The sequence below is a fragment of the Mesoplodon bidens genome (assembly GCF_964165515.1).
Source record: "Mesoplodon bidens genome assembly, chromosome: 9".
Classification (NCBI taxonomy): domain Eukaryota; kingdom Metazoa; phylum Chordata; class Mammalia; order Artiodactyla; family Ziphiidae; genus Mesoplodon; species Mesoplodon bidens.
This window is the reverse complement of record NC_138166.1, coordinates 77,507,858-77,528,522: the sequence shown is the minus strand read 5'-3', so window position 1 is coordinate 77,528,522 and position 20,665 is coordinate 77,507,858. Positions and strand designations below refer to the sequence as shown.

Genomic DNA, 20,665 nt, shown 5'->3' with positions numbered 1-20,665 from the left:
AAGGGGGTAGGGTGGAGTAGATAATAAAAATTAGCTACATTATCTAATCTGCTTGTGAAGATTAAATAAGAGTCTGAAAGGCAGGATTTTTCCCCCTTGATGACTGTGTCACTGAAGCACTGGCAAATTGTCAGCTCCACAGCACAGCCTTCTCACTGTTATAAAGTATGCGTGAACAAAGTTTTTTCTTAAGTTTTGAAAAAATGTACTGTGGATATTTTAATAGAAACAATAAGGTAGTAAGGTGTGTTAAATAGTGAAAGCGATTAATTAGAAATTGTTCTAATTCTGTAATCAAGCATAACATTAAAAAAAAGCCTGTGCACTAGAAATCATTTTGACAATGAGTAGCAATAATAGTATTCTGGCTAAGTAGAATTCTAATATGTAAACTATTATAACCTGATTTAAATATTGGATGCCAATATAGTCAGATATTAGGATATATAAGATGTCTAGTAAAATAATAGATATTAGCCCTAAAACGTTCCTCATAGGTAGACTCTCAATGGGAAGACTCTGCTATCTGATATTACTCACCAAATAAAGATTATGAAGACCTCAGAATTTTGCAGTGACTCTAGACAATTAGATTGTAAGTGTGAGGAGGGTTTTAGATTCTATCGTCCAGAGTAATGATTAAGGGGATAGATTTGCATCAGACCCGTATTCAAATCCCACCTTTGCCACTAATTACATATGTTATGTAGAAAGCCTGGACAAGCTTTCTAACTGTTCTAACTATTCTAAAGTCTTAGTTTCTTCGTATGTGAAAAAAAGGGAGGGGATAAAAAAATCATCTGTTTATGGTTGTGGAGAACACTAAGTAAGGTAGGAAGGAAAAGTGCTTAACACGATGCCTGGCACATAATAAAAGTTCTATAAATGTTGCACGACTACTCCTCCTCCTTCTGAGGCTGCTGCTGTCCGTGTCATCCCCTACAGCACGTGGCAAATTTCTAAGAGCAGAGTGCAGAGCAGATACTTAATAATCAGTTGCTGGTTGGGAGGATTTCACTACAACACAGACTCTACTGTTGAAAAATTAAGTCACATTCTTCTGGTATACTGACGTAAACAAGGTAACTAAAGACCACTAAAATGAGTATTTCAACGATACTACAACTTTGGAATCGAACAAATTTTTATTAAGCAGTCATTGCTAAATGCTATTCTCTTCTTTTATTATGGACATTTGTTAACACATTAGACAACTATCGTATGAGTTGTTTTATAATTGTCCTTACGTGTTGTTGGAAATGTACAAAAAAATAAATGGGAACATTTTATAAAGCATTTCCAAATGCTATAACTGGAGTCATTCACACATCATTTAATAACTCAGCATCTAGATTGCTAATTAGTGTTTTTGTAAAATAAAGCAGCAAATACCAGTTTTAAATGTGTAGCTAAATGCTGGACGCATCATTCTTTTAAATGGCATTTTTTCTTTGCTTGGTATTTTCCCTTTCTTTATTAATTGAAATGTATTTTAAAATGAAAGCTGCTTCTAGCAAATGGATCCATGAAATGTAGTCTCCTACGGTTTTGCCCTATGACCTTTCTGCAGATTTTATTTATGACTCTATCTGGCACAACACTTTGGAGGCAAAATATATATGAGACTACAGATCATCTGTGCAAATCAACTTCTGTGGATGCTCTATTGTTATCCATGTCAAAACTTTTTGATTTGGGAGGAGATATTAAAAGAAATATTTCCCCATATGTATTTTAATTTCCTTAGAACATAAATATATCTTCTAATTCCTATGCATGACCTATTCCAGCAATAATAACAGCTTATTACTATCTAAATCTTTCTCCCTAACAGCAAAACATTATGCTATTTATGGATAAATCAACATGAAATAGTCTAGGTATGTTATTTGACTTTTTATGTTTCATTAAGAATCATGTTTTCTATAATTGAATGCATACTTCTGATTATAATTACATTAGACAGAAAAGATGGCACATTCATGAGTAGAATAAAGAGCTCTCAGAGTCCTATCACTGACTACAGAAATGATTAAAAACTTTGAGGGATTACCTTTAAACTATTCATACCTCTAGTAAATCCACTACAGATTTACTAGCTTTACTAGTAGAAAGTAGAAAAGCAGGATGTCTTATTGATATACATCAGTGGTTCTCACTGATTCTCAAAGATGTCCTCTGAGGGGCTGATTTTGCCCCTCAGAGGACATCTGGCAACACCAGAAGACATTTTTGGTTACCACAGCTTAGGGAGGGGCGTACTACTGGAAATCTAGTGGATGGAGGCCAGGGATGCTGCTCAGCATCCTACAGTGCACAAGACAGCTCTCCAGAATGAAGAATTATCCAGCCCCAATATCAATAATGCTGAGGTGGAGAAGCCTTGGTCCAAATCTGGTTGTTTTATATCAGTCATGTAAATTAGCCCTTTCTCCCTCACTGATAATAACTAAACTAAGAGTTGCCTCTACAGCTACCATAGGCAAATTCCAACTGGTGATAAAATTAGAAACAGACACTAAACTCAAATAGTTAAGTATGGCTAAGTAGGTACTTAAAATATTTGATTATGTAAATAATGCAGAATGTCTATTAACAAATTAATTAAATTATCTTATTATTCACCAAATTGTCATAGTACTTGATTTTTTAATTGACTGGTATGCCTTATATTTGCTTTCCTCTTCACTGTTAGTCTTTTGGTTAAATAAGAAAATGAATAGTTGATGTCCAGAAGGTGAGAGAATGGGGGAAGGAGAAATTAGGAAACTTGATTAACTGCAAATCGGATTCTCCTCTTTTGGTTACTTGAAGGTGGACTGTTCCTTATGTTTATTTAAAATTTAATAATGGAGTCCATTAGGCCAAAATCTAATTTGAATAAATGTAAGGAGGAATTATAATTTTTCCTCTTAACCAACAAATAAAATATAATTAAGGTTTAATCCATTTCCTTTTAGCTTGCCATGTATAGGCTTTGGGGAATCAAATACATGTAGAACAGTCTATCATTTAATGTGCAGTAGATCAACTCTGGATTTCAACCTTAAAAATATAACAAAGGCACTATAGTTGTTGGAAAAAAAAAGAAAAAGAACAATTTGGAAGGCCAAAAATTTGAGAGAAGATTAGAAATGTTATCCCTCACTTTTTGTATTCTACACTTCATCATAGCATCAGTTTGCCATGAAACCTAAAGACTCTAATGAGATTAAGCATAAAAGATAAATAAGAAAAAGTTCTCTGATTAGAATTTTATTTAACTGGAGCCCAAGGTGAGAAAATCCTACCTCTGCCATTAAATCCTCCCAGTTCCCGAGGCCTCTCATGCTTAGTTAAGTGTCTAAAACAATCCACATTATTCATTCATTATCTTTTCACTCATTTTACGGTTTCTAAAAGGAAGGCTAAAAAAATAGTAGTACTTATTAGACACTTTTCCATTTTATATACTAGAGTACTGCTGATGGACCACCCATATAAACTTTAAATTAAGACCTTCTGGAAAGGATTCTTATAAATGACTGAAATACTTTTCTGCAATCATCTGTAGGATACATCCCACAAGAATTTTCTAATATTTTTCTTGATATTTTAGTAACACATTCCTAATATAACCTATTGCCTAAGTTAATTGTATGATAACTAACTTCTTTCTGATCAATATATTTGAGAAGGGCGGCATGTCTTGGAATATATTACATACTTCCCCACTAATGTATTTTTCTTATATTATTGAGGTATAATTTATATTTAGTATACATAATTTATATATAGCCAAACATACTTATAAGTATTATACACAGTTAATTGCACAAATCTGAAGTGCACAATTAATTAAATTTTTATACATCTATATACCACCTGGTTATATATGTAACCACCACCCAGATTAAGATATAGGACATTTGCCCAAAAAGTTTCCTCATGCTTAGAAGCTCCCACACCTTCTAGGTAACAACTATTTTGATTTCTATATGGTTTGACTGTTCTTAAACTTCATATAAATGAATTATAGTACATCTTTTTATGTCTGACTTCTTTTTCTCACCATAATGTTTTGGAGATTTACCCATGTTTGTGTGTATCAATAGTTAATTTATTTTTAAATGTCTCAACAGTATTACATTGAATTTGTTTATCTCTTTTCTTATTGAACTTTTTCTAGCTTTTAGATTTTATAAGCAGCTTTTAGATTTTATACAACTGATATGAAGATTTCTTGTGCTTAAATGAAAAGAGCTATCAAGCCATGAAAAGACGTGGAGGAAACTTAAATGCATCACTAAGTGAAAGAAGCCAACCTGAGAAGCTACATACTGTATGATCCCAACTGTATGACATTCTAAAACAGCTAAAGCTATGGAGACAATGAAAAAAAATCAGTAGCTGCCAGGGGTTGGTAGGCAGTGGGAGAGATGAACAGGTGGAGCACAGAAGATTTTCAGGGCAGTGAAAATACTTTGTATGATTTTACAATGTTGGATCCATGTCATTATACATTTGCCCCAACTCATAGAATGTATAACACAAGGAGTAAGCCCTAAGGTAAACTATGGACTTTGGGTGATTATGATGTGTCAATGTAGGTTCATCCCTGGTAAAAAATGTACCATTCTGATGAGTGATGTTGATAATGAGAGGCTATGTATATGTGGGTCCGGGTGTATATGGGTAATCTCTGTACCTTCTTCTCATTTATTGTAAACTTAAAACTGCTCTAAAAAATAAAATGCTTTAAAAGTTAAAAAAATTTTTCTTGGATATATCTTTTGATAGAACTATGACTTCATTTATCTTGGGTACACAGCAGGACTGCTGTGTCATAGGATGTTAGCTATATGTTAGCTATAATAATACTGGCAACTTTTTCCAAAACGGGCAAACATTTGACACTCCCCCCATCAGTGTATGAATGAAAGCTTGCTCCACGTCCTCTCCAACACTTTGTATTGTTAGTTCTTTTAGTGTTTTTCATTGTGGTGGGTTGGTAGTGGTATCTCATTGTCATTTTAACTTGCATTTCCCTGATGATTGATGGAATTGAGCATCTTTTCATATGCTTCTTGGCCATTGGGTTATCTTCTTCTTGTAAAGTAAGTGCCTTTCCATCTCAGCCTCATAATTTTCTGGCAACTTTCCTTGACCTTTTTTTCCCTAGCTCACGGGGAGTTGCAAACTCTAAAAAAAAATATCCGATGGTGCCAACAGACCAAAGGGTCACCCAGCAGTCCAGCTGCCAGGCTTTTGCCCTCACTCATCCCACCTAAGGATCGCTGGTTTGTGTGAAGGGGGCTTCTCCCCACCATCCTCCAAAGGGCAGTTCTTCCTGCCAGCAGACTAGGCCAATACCACTTTCTGGAGGACAGTAGCACCTGCTTCGCTAGTTTATTCTTTCTCTTTGGGCTCAGGAGGAAGGTTCCCACCAATGTTAGTGGAGCCTAAAGCATACTTGACTAGACAACTGGAATCAGGCAATTGGGGACGGCAAGCTCCAGGGGTCTGGACCCTCACTGGAGTCCATAAGGGCAGGTCCGCTCCTCAGTGGAAGACGTGGCAGCCTGCAGTTGCAGAGCCCAGAGCCGAGCAGGCAGGCACGGGCAAGGACTGGGGCCACTCCTCCTTCTGCGGGTCCCACACCCCAACCCCACCCTGGCACAAGGTGACCTCAGCAGCAGTGTACTTTAATCACAGGACTTTGCAATACACCAAGGGTCAATGAGACTTCTCATTTTATTAACGTCAAGGAAACTCAAAAATCATCTAATCCAATTCCTCATCTGTTCCTTGAGAGATGGATTTCCAATTGATGCTTGAATACTTCCTGGGACAGAAAAGTCCCCACCCGTGAGGGAGCCAGGAGGCAACGTAATACAACATGGACTCTGGAACTAGGCACAACTGGATCTGAATCCAAGCCTTGCCACTCACTAGCTATGTGATCTTGGGCAATTGCTTTAACCCCTCTGATCTTTGGGATTTCTCCTCTGAAACCGAGGGCTAAGAGCAGAATTCAATCTATAACGATGCTGTAAGGATTAAAGAGACTATAACTAAATCTAAAGCATTTATGACAGAGCCTGGCACATAGTAAATGATAGTCAATAATACCTATTTGGGAGCAGTTTTGACCTTTAAAGAACTCTTTTTTATACAACTTGGATCAAAACTCCTACACCTAAATCCAAGTTACAGCTTCTGGCGTGACATCAAATAAACTCATTTTAGTTTCCAGTGGAAGGGACAGCCCCAGACAGTGTCACAGGATTGGGAAGCATGTCTGGGGAAGGGTAAATAGGCCAGGTTAGCAGAAGCATAAAATACACTGACAAACAATGAGACATGAGGCTGAAAAAACATATGGACCAACATGAGAGAAGTGAATGACCATCAGAGGGACAGCTTGGAGCATTTTTGGCAAAGCCTATGACAGAGTACGCTTTAAGTTGATCAAGATCAAGCTTGCAAAACTGAACTGGAAAAGAGTCAGACAGATACTGGGAAACAAAGCCGGGGACTATTTTAGTATTTGAGTCAACAAGTAACAAGAACTGAACCAGAATAGTGTCATAAGAAGGACAAAGAAAGGATAAATCAGAGACAAGTGGGCAAATCCTGCAGATTCCACCTCTGCAACATCCCTTTCTACTCATGGTATCATCTCCATTCCTACTGACACTTCTCTAGATATTTATCATGTATATAATTACAATTACATGTACGAAGGTCTCTTCAGATGACAGCCAGGTAGGAATATATATTACTGAAATGAATGTCAGTGTTAAAAGATCAAGCATAAGGATTTTACACTTCTATGAACACTTAGAAATTTAAAAAATTTTAAATGGGTTTTGCATATAGAAGAATAATGAATGAGTCATTTACCATGTTTAAGTTTAGAGTGGAACCAAAAAATACAGCTATGCCAATAATTGTGTATAACACAATTACATTTCAAAAGATACAGCAAAAATTCAATAGCACAAACCTAACATGAAAAGTGAAAAGTAAAAATACATTCTTTCATGCCCTAATGTAGAAATTTTATTTTACTTTGTAACTTTTATTATATATTTACTCCATATAAAAGTCAAGTTTACTGACCAGTAAAAATGTAGTTACCCATAGAGACTTTTAAAAATTAAAATCTACATTAAAATTAAATCTATGGTGCTTTTTGAAGTAAACGAATTGTTGTTGGTAACCATAAATATTCTGGAAAAAATCATTCATACTCTTAGCTTTCCCTCAAAGATGATTTACTTTAAGAGTTAGTTTCTATGTAAAATATTAGAGTCAGAAAAAGAAAAATGGAAAAACAGAGTCACACACTAAAGAAGGTGAGAATATTTAGTTTGGACATAACTACACACACACCGCATACACACACTTAGACAAAAACACACCTCCCTCTAGGTTTTGGTTCCCTCCTTCATGAACATTTTTAGTGTGGCTCTATAATTTGTTTTCCAGCTTGGAAAAAGACTGAGGTATAGCAACCCTAAGAAAGCAAACTGAAAAGTAGATAGCTGAGAGGAACATAATCTTGAAGTCTTCTCCATAGTCTAGACCCCTGTTTCCCCAACTGTGTTCCACAGAAGAATATCGATAGGTAGTTCATTAAAAAGATGTCAAATAAGTTTGGAAATGCTGGACACTACATATTCTTCTTTTGAAAGCCCACCATTTAAATAAGTATCTGAAACGTTCAAAGAAGTCCTACAGTAAAGAAACCTACTTAATTTTGTTTAATCCATTGCTTCATAACCATACAACACTACTCTTTCCTATCTTTTTTTTTAACATCTTCATTGGAGTATAATTGCTTTACAATGGTGTGTGAGTTTCTGCTGTATAACAAAGTGAACCAGCTATACGTATACATATATCCCCATATCCCCTCCCTCTTGCATCTCCCTCCCACCCTCCCTATCCCACTCCTCTAGGTGGTCACAAAGCACCAAGCTGATCTCCCTGTGCTATGTGGCTGCTTCCCACTAGCTATCTATTTTACATTTGGTAGTGTATATATATGTCCATGCCACTCTCTCACTTCGTCCCAGCTTACCCTTACCCCTCCCCATGTCCTCAAGTCCATTCTCTACCTCTGCGTCATTATTCATGTCCTGCCCCTAGGTTCTTCAGAACCATTTTTTTATTTTTTAGATTCCATATATATGTGTTAGCATACAGTATTGGTTTTTCTTTTTCTGACTTACTTAACTCTGTATGACAGTCTCTAGGTCCATCCACCTCACTACAAATAACTCAATTTCATTTCTTTTTATGGCTGAGTAATATGCCATTGTATATATGTGCCACATCTTCTTTATCCATTCATCTGTCAGTGGACACTTAGGTTGCTTCCATGTCCTGGCTATTGTAAATAGTGCTGCAATGAACATTGTGGTACATGACTCTTTTTGAATTATGGTTTTCTCAGGGTATATGCCCAGTAGTGGGATTGCTGAGTCATATGGTAGTTCTATTTTTAGTTTTTTAAGGAAACTCCATACTGTTCTCCATAGTGGCTGTATCAATTTACATTCCCACCAACACTGCAAGAGGGTTCCCTTTACTTCACACCCTCTCCAGCATTCACTGTTTGTAGGTTTTTTTGATGATGGCCATTCTGACTGGTGTGAGGTGATACCTCATTGTAGTTTTCATTTGCATTTCTCTAATGATTAGTGATGTTGAGAATCCTTTCATGTGTTTCTTGGCTACCTGTATATATTCTTTGGAGAAATGTCTATTTAGGTCTTCTGCTCATTTTTGGATTGGGTTGTTTGTTTTTTGGATATTGAGCTGCATGAGGTGCTTGTAAATTTTGGAGATTAATCCTTTGTCAGTTGCTTCAATTGCAAATATTTTCTCCCATTCTGAGAGTTGTCTTTTTGTCTTGTTTATGGTTTCTTTTGCTGTGCAAAAGCTTTTAAGTTTCATTAGGTCCCATTTGTTTATTTTTGGTTTTATTTCCATTTCTCTAGGAGATGGGTCAAAAAGGATCTTGCTGTGACTTATGCCATGGAGTGTTCTGCCTGTTTTCCTCTTAGAGTTTTATAGTGTCTGGTCTTACATTTAGGTCTTTAATCCATTTTGAGTTTATTTTTGTGTAAGGTGTTAGGGAGTATTCTAATTGCATTCTTGTAGATGTAGCTGTCCAGTTTTTCCCAGCACCACGTATTGAAGAGGCTGTCTTTTCTCCATTGTATATTTTTGCCTTCTTTATTAAAAATAAGGTGACCATATGTGCATGGGTTTATCTCTGGGCTTTCTATTATGTTCCATTGATCTATATTTCTGTATTTGTGCCAGTACCATACTGTCTTGATTACTGTAGCTTTCTAGTATAGTCTGAAGTCCAGGATCCTAATTCCTCCAGCTCCGTTTTTCTTTCTTAAAATTGCTTTGGTTATTCGCGGTCTTTTGTGTCTCCATACAAATTGTGAAATTTTTTATTCTAGTTCTGTGAAAAATGTCATTGATAGTTTGATAGGGATTGCCTTGAATCTGTAGATTGTTTTGGGTAGTACAGTCATTTTCACAATGTTGACTCTTCCAATCCAAGAACATGGTATATCTCTCCATCTGTTTGTATCATCTACAATTTCTTTCATCAGTGACTTACAGTTTTCTGCATACAGGTCTTTTGTCTCCTTAGGTAGGTTTATTCCTAGGTATTTTATTCTTTTTGTTGCAGTGGTAAATGGGAGTGTTTCCTTACTTTCTCTTTCAGATTTTTCATCATTAGTGTATAGGAATGCAAGAGATTTCAGTGCATTAATTTTGTATCCTGCTACTTTACCAAATTCATTGATTAGCTCTAGTAGTTTTCTGGTAGCATCTTTAGGATTCTCTATGTATAGTATCATGTCATCTGCAAACACTGACAGTTTTACTTCTTCTTTTCTGATTTGGATTCCTTTTATTTCTTTTTCTTCTCTGATCACTGAGGCTAAAACTTCCAACAGTATGTTGAATAACAGTGGTGAGAGTGGACAACCTTGTCTTGTTCCTGATCTTAGTGGAATGGTTTCAGTTTTTCACCATTGAGAACGATGTTGGCTGTGGGTTTGTCATATATGACCTTTATTATGTTGAGGTAGGTTCACTCTATGCCTAATTTCTGGGTGTGGGGGGGAGGTTTCTCATAAATAGGTGCTGCATTTTGTCGAAAGTTTTTCTGCATCTATTGAGATGATCATGTTTCTTCTCTTTCAATTTGCTAATATGGTTTATCATATTGATTGATTTGCATGTATTGAAGAATCCTTGCATTCCTGGGATAAACCTCACTTGATCATGGTGTATGATCCTTTTAATGTGCTGTTGGATTCTGTTTGCTAGTATTTTGTCGAGGATTTTTGTATCTATGTTCATCAGTGATATTGGCCTGTATTTTCTTTATGACATCTTTGTCTGGTTTTGGTATCAGGGTGATGGTGGCCTTGTAGATTGAATTTGGGAGTGTTCCTCCCTCTGTTGTATTTTGTAAGAGTTTGAGAAGGATAGGTGTTAGCTCTTCTCTAAATGTTTGATAGAATTCACCTGTGGAACCATCTGGTCCTGGGCTTTTGTTTGTTGAAGGATTTTTAATCACAGTCTCAATTTCAGTGCTTGTGATTTGTCTGTTTATATTTTCTATTTCTTACTGGTTCAGTCTCAGAAGGTTGTGCTTTTCTAAGAATTTGTCCATTTCTTCCAGGTTGTCCATTTTATTGGCATAGAATTGCTTGTAGAAATCTCATGATCCTTTGCATTTCTGCAGTGTTAGTTGTTACTTCTCCTTTTTAATTTCTAATTCTATTGATTTGAGTCTTCTCCCTTTTTTTCTTGATGAGTCTACCTAACAGTTTATCAATTTTGTTTATCTTCTCAAAGAAACAGCTTTATTTTCACTGATCTTTGCTATCATTTCCTTCATTTCTTTTTCATTTATTTCTGATCTGATCTTTGTGATTTCTTTCCTTCTGCCAAGTTTGGGGGTGTTTTGTTCTTCTTTCTCAACTTGCTTTAGGTGTAAGGAAAGGTTGTTTATTTGAGATGTTTCTTATTTCTTGAGGTAGGATTGCATTGCTATAAACTTCCCTCTTAGAACTGCTTTTGATGCATCCTGTAGGTTTTGGGTCATCGTGTTTTCATTGTCATTTGTTTCTAGGTATGTTTTTATTTTCTCTTTGAGTTCTTCAGTGATCTCTTGGTTATGAAGTAGTGTACTGTTTAGCTTCCATGTGTTTGTAGTTTTTACATTTTTTTTCCTGTAATTGATATCTTATTTCAGTATTGTGGTCAGAAAAGATAACTGATACGATTTCAATTTTCTTAAATTTACCAAGGCTTGATTTGTGACCCAAGATATGATCTATCCTGGAGAATGTTCCATGAGCACTTGCGAAGAAAGTGTATTCTGTTGTTTTTGGATGGAATGTCCTATAAATATCAATTAAGTCCATCTTATTTAATGTATCATTTAAAGCTTGTATTTCCTTATTTATTTTCATTGTGGATGATCTGTCCATTGGTGAAAATGGGCTGTTAAAGTCCCCTACTATGATTGTGTTACTGTTGATTTCCCCTTTTATGGCTGTTAGCATTTGCCTTATGTATTGAGGTGCTCCTATGTTGGGTGCATAAATACTTACAATTGTTATATCTTCTTTGTGGATTGATTCCTTGCTCATTATGTAGTGTCCTTTTTTGTCTCTTGTAACAGTCTATATTTTAAAGTCTATTTTGTCTGATATGAGAATTGTTATTCCAGCTTTCTTTTGTTTTACATTTGCATGCAATATATTTTTCCATCCCCTCACTTTCAGTCTGTATGTGTCCCTTGGTCTAAGTGGGTCTCTTGGAGACAGCATGTATATGGTTCTTGTTTTTGTAACCATTCAGCCAGTCTGTGTCTTTTGGTTGGAGCATTTAATCCACTTACATGTAAGGTAATTATCGATATGTATGTTCCTATCACCATTTTCTTAATTGTTTGGGGTTTGTTATTGTAGGTCTTTTCCTTCTCTTGTGTTTCCTGCCTCGAGAAGTTCCTTTAACCTTTGCTGTAAAGCTGGTTTGGTGGTGCTGAATTCTCTTAGCTTTTGCTTGTCTGTAAAGGTTTTAATTTCTCCATCAAATCTGAATGAGATCCTTGCTGGGAAGAATAATCTTGGTTGTAGTTTTTTCCCTTTCATCATTTTAAATATGTCCTGCCACTCCCTTCTGGCTTGCCGAGTTTCTGCTGAAGGATCAGTTGTTACCTTATGGGGATTCCCTTGTATGTTATTTGTTGCTTTTCCCTTGCTGCTTTTAATATTTTTTCTTTGTACTTAACTTTTGATAGTTTGATTAATATGTGTCTTGGCGTGTTTCTCCTTGGATTTATCTGGTATGGGACTCTCTGCGCTTCCTGGAGTTGATTAACTATTTCCTTTCCCAAATTAGGGAAGTTTTCAACTATAATCTCTTCAAATATTTTCTCAGTCCCTTTCTTTTTCTCTTCTTCTTCTTGCACCCCTATAATTAGAATATTGGTGCATTTAATGTTGTCCCAGAGGTCTCTGAGACTATCCTCAATCCTTTTCATTCTTTTTTCTTTATTCTGCTCTGCAGTAGTTATTTCCACTATTTTATCTTCCAGGTCACTTATCCATTCTTCTGCCTCAGTTATTCTGCTATTGATTCCTTCTAGAGAATTTTTAATTTCATTTATTGTGTTGTTCCTCATTGTTTCCTTGCTCTTTAGTTCTTCTAGGTCCTTGTTAAATGTTTCTTGTATTTTCTCCATTCTATTTCCAAGATTTTGGATCATCTTTACTATCATTACTCTGAATTCTGTCTCACGTAGACTGCCTATTTCCTCTTCATTTGTTTGGTCTGGTGGAGTTTTACCTTGCTCCTTCATCTGCTGTGTTTCTCTGTCTTCTCATTTGGCTTAACTTGCTGTGTTTGGGGGCTCCTTTTCACAGGCTGCAAGTTTGTAGTTCCCACTGTTTTTGCTGTCTTCCCTCAGTGGGTCAGGTTGGTTCAGTGGCTTGTGTAGGCTTCCTGATGGAGGGGACTAGTGCCTGTGTTCTGGTGGATGAGGCTGGGTCTTGTCTTTCTGGTTTTTCAGGATCGCGTCTGGTGTTGTGTTTTGGGTTGTCTGTGACCTTATTATGATTTTAGGCAGCCTCTCTTGTAATGGATGGGGTTGTGTTCCTGTCTTGCTAGTTGTTTGGCATAGGGTGTCCAGCACTGTTGCTTGCTGGTCCTTGAGTGGAGCTGGGTCTTTGCGTTGAGATGGAGATGGAGATGGAGATTTTCGCCATTGGATATTATGTGGAGCTGGGAGGTCTCTGGTGGACCAATGTCCTGAACTCTGCTCTCCCACCTCAGAGGCACAAGCCTGACACCCGGCTAGAGAACCAAGACCCTGTCAGCCACACGGCTCAGAAGAAAAGGGAGAAAGAAAGGAAGGAAGAAGAAATAAAATAAAATAAAATAAAGTTATTAAAATAAAAAATAATTAGTAAAAATTAAAAAAAAGTTTAAAGTAATAAAAAAAGAAAAAAAAAGAAAGAAGAGAACAACCAAACCAAAAACAAATCCACCAATGATAACAAGCACTAAAAACTGTATTTAAAAAAAACAAAACAAAAGAAAACGGACAGACAGACCCTAGGTCAAATGGTAAAAGCAAAGCTATACAGACAAAATCACACAAAGAAGCATACACATTCACACTCACAAAAAGAGAAAGAGGAAAAATATATATATATATACATAAAGAAAAAAGAAAGAGAGCAACGAAATCAATAAACAAATCTACCAGTGATAATAAACTCTAAATACTAAACTAAGATAAACATAAAACCAGAAACCAGTCAGTCGCATACAGCAAACCCCAAGTGTACAGCCTCTCCCAAAGCCCACTGCCTCAATTTTGGGATGATTCGTTGTCTATTCAGGTATTCCACAGATGCAGGGTACATCAAGTTGACTGTGTAGATTTAATCCACTGCTCCTGAGGCTGCTGGGAGAGATTTCCCTTTCTCTTCTTTGTTCGCACAACTCCTGAGGTTCAGCTTTGGATTTGGCCCCGCCTCTACGTGTATGTCGCCTGATGGCATCTGTTCTTTGCTCAGACAGGACAGGGTTAAAGGAGCAGCTGATTCAGGGGCTCTGGCTCACTCAGGCCGGGGGGAGGGAGGGGTGAGGATGTGGGGCGAGCCTGAGGCAGCAGAGGCCGCCGTGACGTTGCACCTGCCTGAGGTACGCTGTGCGTTCTCCCGGGGAAGTTGTCCCTGGATCAGGGGACCCTGGCAGTGGCGGGCTGCACAGGCTCCCGGGAGGGGAGGTGTGGATACTGACCTGTGCTTGCACACAGGCTTCTTGGTGGCTGCAGCAGCAGCCTTAGCATCACATGCCCGTCTCTGGGGTCTGCGCTGATAGCGGCAGCTCGCGCCCATCTCTGGAGCTCGTTTAGGCGGTGCTCTGAATCCCCTCTCCTCGTGCTCCTGAAACAATGGTCTCTTGCCTCTTCGGCAGGTCCAGACTTTTCCCGGACTCCCTCCCAGCTAGCCGTGGTGCACTAGCCCCCTTCAGGCTATGTTCACGCAGCCAACCCCAGTCCTCTCCCTGGGATCTGACCTCCGAAGCCTGAGCCTCAGCTCCCAACCCCCGCCCGCCCGGGCGGGTGAGCAGACAAGCCTCTGGGGCTGGTGAGTGCTGGTCAGCACCGATCCTCTGTGCGGGAATCTCTCCGCTTTGCCCTGCGCTCTCCTCCATGGCTCCGAAGCTTCCCCCCTCCGCCACCTGCAGTCTCCACCCGCGAAGGGGCTTCCTAGTGTGTGGAAACCTTTCCTCCTTCACAGCTCCCTCCCACTGGTGCAGGTCCCGTCCATATTCTTTTGTCTCTGTTTTTTTCTTTTTTCTTTGGCCCTACCCAGGTACGTGGGGGAGTTTCTTGCCTTTTGGGAGGTCTGAGGTCTTCTGCCAGCATTCAGTAGGTGTTCTGTAGGAGTTGTTCCACATGTAGATGTATTTCTGATGTATTTGTGGGGAGGAAGGTGATCTCCATGTCTTACTCCTCCGCCTTCTTGAAGGTCACCCTCTCCTATCTTTTTTTTAAGTACACCTACTAATATCTTTAAGAATTATGGTTCTGTCCTGCTTTAGACCAATCTATACACCACTGTGAAATTCCCTTTGAGTTGGTGGTAGTTCATAAATTACGGGTATACCTTTCCTTGAGAAATAAAAATCTCAGCAATGAGTACCCTTACAAAATAGTGTTAAATTCTTGAGAAGAGATGAGATTGTGGTGGTGGTGGGCAGAGGGGAGAGAACACTCTATATGGCCACTACATTTAGGAAAACATGGTATCCATCCTACTCACTGAGGCCCAGTCAGCCATTTCTGTCTTTTATTAACCATCTGTGGTTCATGCTCCCACTAGCATATCAATCACTGAGATACGACATAGGTGCAATTATTCTAAGTGGATTAGTAGATATGGTAAGGGTATCAATTACTACTTCCCTGGAATCACTTGTAGCCAGGGTGTATGATGTAGGCAAATATAGAAGGTTATACACAGACTACTAAAAAATGAAAACACAGAGGAAAGAACCACGAAATAAGACAAAGTCTCTGGGTAATGTTTACCCTCCTCCAAAATCAACAGGGCTACGGAATGGTATGTGTTGCTCACTGGAGCAACTGCAAACTTTAGAAATGATTAAGGTACAAGAAGTGAAGGCGAAATGTATCTACCCAAGGAAATTTAATTTCGTTCATCTGGTATCCCTTTTGTAAAATAGTTTCATAAATTTCCCTCTTATTCTTTAAAACAAATTCCACTGAATCTAGTTTAAAATTTCAAAGTAGTTCCAGGGGCAAATCCAAGAAACACAGCACAATTTAAACAGGAAATGTAAAACCAATTTCATAACTAAGTGCGAGTACTCAGACATTTTTTTCAATATTAACCACAATAAATCCACTGCACACTATAAGTGCAGGGAATAGTTACCACACTTAAAAGAAAATCACTCACAAAAAGGTATTTTAGATACCTGGCTGGTACTCTTTTTTGAAATGAGACCACAATTATTTGGATTTGAAAGCATCAACTTTTTTCTAATAATTTTCATTTGGCCTTTTTCACCTGGGTTAAAGGATCACTCCCAATTCAACCCATGTGCAAATGTAAAATTCACTTACCTGAACAAAACCGCATGCTGCGAAGTCCTCAAACAAAGGCAGACTTGGACGGTCTTCTCTATAGATGGTGAGTTTGTATGTGATCAGGGTCTCACCTTGGATTGGAGATTCATCCACCACAAGCATTGAGATTTTGTTCATCCCTAAGCCCAGAGGGTAGTTGGCAAAGCTGGAGAGAGAATGAGAGAGAGAAACAACCCAAATTGATTCATACATCAATATTTATTAAATGTATACAATTTTCATTGAAAACAGATAAGATCTGCACCATTTCATAAGAAACCTAAAATGTGAAAAAACGATTTTAAGTTATGTTTCCTTGTGCTTTGGTATAACAAGAGTTATCTTGCAGAGCAAGTCATGTCCCCTATCAATTACAGGGAAGGGAACTAATATATTAACCACCTGTCAGGGTCATATATTATCCCATTTAATACTTACAACTCCATACAAAAACTATGATAGTTCCCATTTTAAATATAGTAGAGTATGGTAGAGTCAGGGTTGGGACCCAGGTTGGCCTCACTTGAATCCTCTTTTCTTTCTATTACACTTTCTGAGCTCCCAGGAATGCTGGGTGCGTTTCTTTCCCTACAACATAGGAAAATGAGTATATTTCTTGCCATGGACATGGCATGTCATAAAATTCTATCTTCTGTTCAAATTATAAACCAAAGAGTTGATGACTCTCAAAAGAGTCCATAGAAAAAAATCCCATGAGACTAAAATGTTAGTGTTACTATGTCCACAAATTGTCACATGTTTATTAAGTAATCAACACCTGAATCTTCAAAAACTTGAGGAGTTGTGTTGGGGTAGAGGAGGCTACTATTCAGAAGGGTGAACTCTTCTATTACCTAAAAACATGAAGATAACAATAAACTCAATTTTCCCTGAATGAGTCCTCTTTGATACTTTTCATATCACAAGATACTCTCTTGTTACAACATTGTTACAAAGATTAAATACAAAGATTGTTAATAGATCAGTAGAGCACTCATGTGTTCTTTTTAACCACATGGCATCTGTAAAGCAGAGGGATTTCACACCCTGGCAATCCCTCCAACAGATCTTGTGTCTCAGGTTTTCTGAACCATCTTCAAAGGTTGCTTCCAAGGTGTGCTTCCCGCTATGATGTCTCCCCTCAGCCCCTGTCAGCTCCTTCATACCTTGGTCCTGCCCGTTCCTGCAGGTACACCTTGCACTGACACTTAGAAGTCTCTGCTCCAATTGTCAGCGTTACCACATCAAATGGGACTTCAGAGTAATAATCTTTGATCTTTGAGTTAAATTCAGGATTTAGTTCCAAATGCGGATGTGTGAAGATCTGCTTGATATGACATTGTGCATCTTTATCTGTTTAAAAAAACAAAACAATGACAGAAACACCTGTGGCATGGATAAATGTTTAAAAATCATATATGATTAAGGTTTTTAAAATTCTTTTGAATAACTTTAGTGATCACTGCTGATTTTCCATTTGGTCCTCTGGTCATAGTTGATTTGTGGCTTCAGCTGGGTTTTCTATTTGCCAAATTTTGTAGACCTTGCCTCATATAACAGTTGTTGACTTTAGTTGATATTTTTTGCTCAGCCTTTAAAAGTTTAAAGGCACAGAAGGTCAGAAAATGTCTCTCCAGTGGATTGATAACATTTCATAACACTTACTGCATATATCAAGCAACTGTGTAAATGGGGGGGGGAGATGACTCTGTGGGGTGGTGACAGAAGGATACCAGCAGCGAATAAGGAAAATTTCTTGACGGGAAGGGTCATTAAACTGCCATTGGATTGATATGTAGCTTACAGGCAGGAGGGTGAAGTAAAGAATGTGAAATCCAATATCATGCCAAACACTCAGACACAAAAACATGAGACCCCCTCCATACTCCGGCCACCTTAACCTAAGAAAGTACCCTAAAGTATAAGAAGGAAATACTATCCTCTGTTCAACCCTGTTACAGAACCTAGCATATTATTTCATATAATTGGTTCTAAGCCATTAAAAAAAAAGTGTTTCTATTTGATAACTCAATTTTTTGCAGAAGTATCTTAGTGAGAAAAAACTAAAAACATATTTCTAGGCACATACACCAACCACTGCTAAACTATATTGTGTTCATATTTGAAATAAACAAATTATTCAAAAGCAAATGTTTTCCAAAGAAATATTAACAAGTATTTTGTGCCAGAAATACTTCTCAATGGTCAAAAAAATTCCAGTAAAGGTAAACACAGGAAATTCTATAAAAATCAGTAAAATGAAATGTCTTCTGTTGCCTTTAAATAAGATGTTCAATGATGTTTAACATAGCGACAAAAGGATAACACCAAATTTGCCACAGGAAGCTATACACCTGCACTTAAAGAAAAGTCGATTATCCTGTTAACTGCTGTCTCTTCCTCTATTGTTATAGAGCTATCACAACGAATTTTCTAAAATCAAATCTGATGATTTGGCTTCAGTTCTTTAACAGTTTCTCATCACTGCCAGAATCTAGGCCAAGCTCCCAATAAAGCTTACAAGGCATCTCATAACCACTTCCTTGGTTCTCCTTCCCATCTCTCATCACATCCTGGACTTTGTGATTCAACAATACCAAAAGTTTTATATTTCTTTGCCAGACATGGAGACAGATGTATCACCAAATCCATAGCAATGAATACCACCAACTTTATAGGTGTTTCATTCTAGTTCTGAGAACTAGGTGTCAGCTTAATTCCCATCGTGCCCTAAAATAATGAAAGTGAATAAATGTATGTATTTCTGACCCACATTCTAGGATAGTTTTCTCAGCTGGTCAAAGAAAAAACTACTCTGGTACAAATTAGGAACAATAATAATAAAATAGATATATTGTAATTTCATTGCAGGGAAAAGTCAGTAAAAATTAGTCAATTTGGTTGAATAACTCAGTGAATTGGGTAAATGCCTGCTTGATTTATTTTACTTGTTACAAAAGATTCTATCTGGGTGACAGATGTAGGTGGACTTCATCTATAATTTCAGTAATACTGCCAGCTCCTAAAATTTTTTATAATAAAAGAGAAAAAATGAAAGAATAAGGGTGAGACTGTATTATTAGATTTAATCTTGAAAAGGACCATAGCTTTTCATTTGAATTCAACCACTTATTAATAACACATTCATTTTTTCATCAAAGATTTTTTTTTCTGGCATAGTCTATGTTCAAGGCACTGAGATAAGCACAGTAAAAACAGGTTATTTTTGGTCATGAGATCTGATTCAAATGGAGACTGTGAACCCAATCTAACACTTTAAACAAGCTGGAGTTCAGGGATATGGAATGTGCTTTCAAAAGCACCATTTCTTAGGCAGAAAGGAAATATAAATACGTGCGCTACACTTTTATGCTCAGAACCAGTTAGATGAATAACAAAGTGGAAGTTTTTTTCAAAATAGTAATCATAGGAAATGTATTGATACTTTAACTTTATATATTTTTATAAAATAGTCACTGAGAGTTAATTTCCTCGCAGTTTATACTTTCACTTAATAGTGAACATTTTCAATGGGGCCTGCCCATTACAACACTGAAACTCAGCCCTAAATGAAAGAAAATGTGCAATCATTCTCTTAAGCAAGATTTTAGCAAGTGCTTGTTTTTGGTTTCATCAGAAACTCTTCACCTCTGGCTTATGTACTGTATTCTAGACCCCTGCTTGAAAGCTGATTTTGTCCTGACATCATCTTCAACTGAATCATCAGTGGTGCTGCCTACAAACACCTGGTGTTTCCTTGGCATTCTTCCCAGTCCAGTCCCAACTTGTCTCAGGCCAGCTTACCTTAGCTCTGCAGAGAACCCACTGTGAGGTAAGGTGGTAGCAGGCTGCTTAACGTATTTGGCAAGTATATATGGGAAAGCTATTTGAAGTCTTGGTTACTTTTAATCGATTTCTTTTAACCGCAGAATTTTGTTGCCCTCTTGAGGGATAATCATAACTCATATTAAACACAAAAAAAGCCTAGACACTGAAAGATAATCCCACTTGTTCTAAGGCATCGAGTTATTTTTTTAAATCTTATACCATAAAAATAGGAAGATTAATTTTGAAGACCCAGGTAGGACTAGTTTTGAATCAACATAAAAATATGAACAAAGTTGAAGAGCTTATTTAACGTGTTTGTATCCTCTACCCTATGCTACCTGAAAACTAAAAAACAAAAATGAGATTAATTTGTACCATCGTTCCTCTTATAAATGAGAAAACAAAAGACCAAAGAGGTGAAGTGGCTTTCCTGACCTAACCCAGAGCCTGGCACACTAGACCCTCAACAAATGTTCATTCTAACCTTGCTCCTAGTTTTCTCAAAACTAGTCCTTTTCTCACTACACACTGGGTACCAGTCTCCCAAGAGAACTGAGTAGCATGTATTTTTCTAGAAATGGGAGACTGGATGATAAATGCAGAGAGGGAGTGGTGTAAGTATATCTGTTACTT

General features: G+C 37.4%; 1 protein-coding gene across 3 annotated transcripts in view; it reads right to left on the bottom strand.

The window, feature by feature from the left end:
- Positions 1 to 20,665, bottom strand: part of CPED1 (cadherin like and PC-esterase domain containing 1) — a 320,724-nt gene that overhangs the window by 142,556 nt on the left and 157,503 nt on the right. For all 3 annotated transcript variants that reach the window (XM_081244675.1, XM_081244676.1, XM_081244677.1), the window contains exons 14-15: positions 17,371 to 17,557; positions 16,202 to 16,370 (exon numbers count right to left, since the gene is read on the bottom strand). In XM_081244675.1, the coding sequence (XP_081100801.1) occupies positions 16,202 to 16,370; positions 17,371 to 17,557 (356 nt within the window). The remainder of the gene's footprint in view (positions 1 to 16,201; positions 16,371 to 17,370; positions 17,558 to 20,665) is intronic.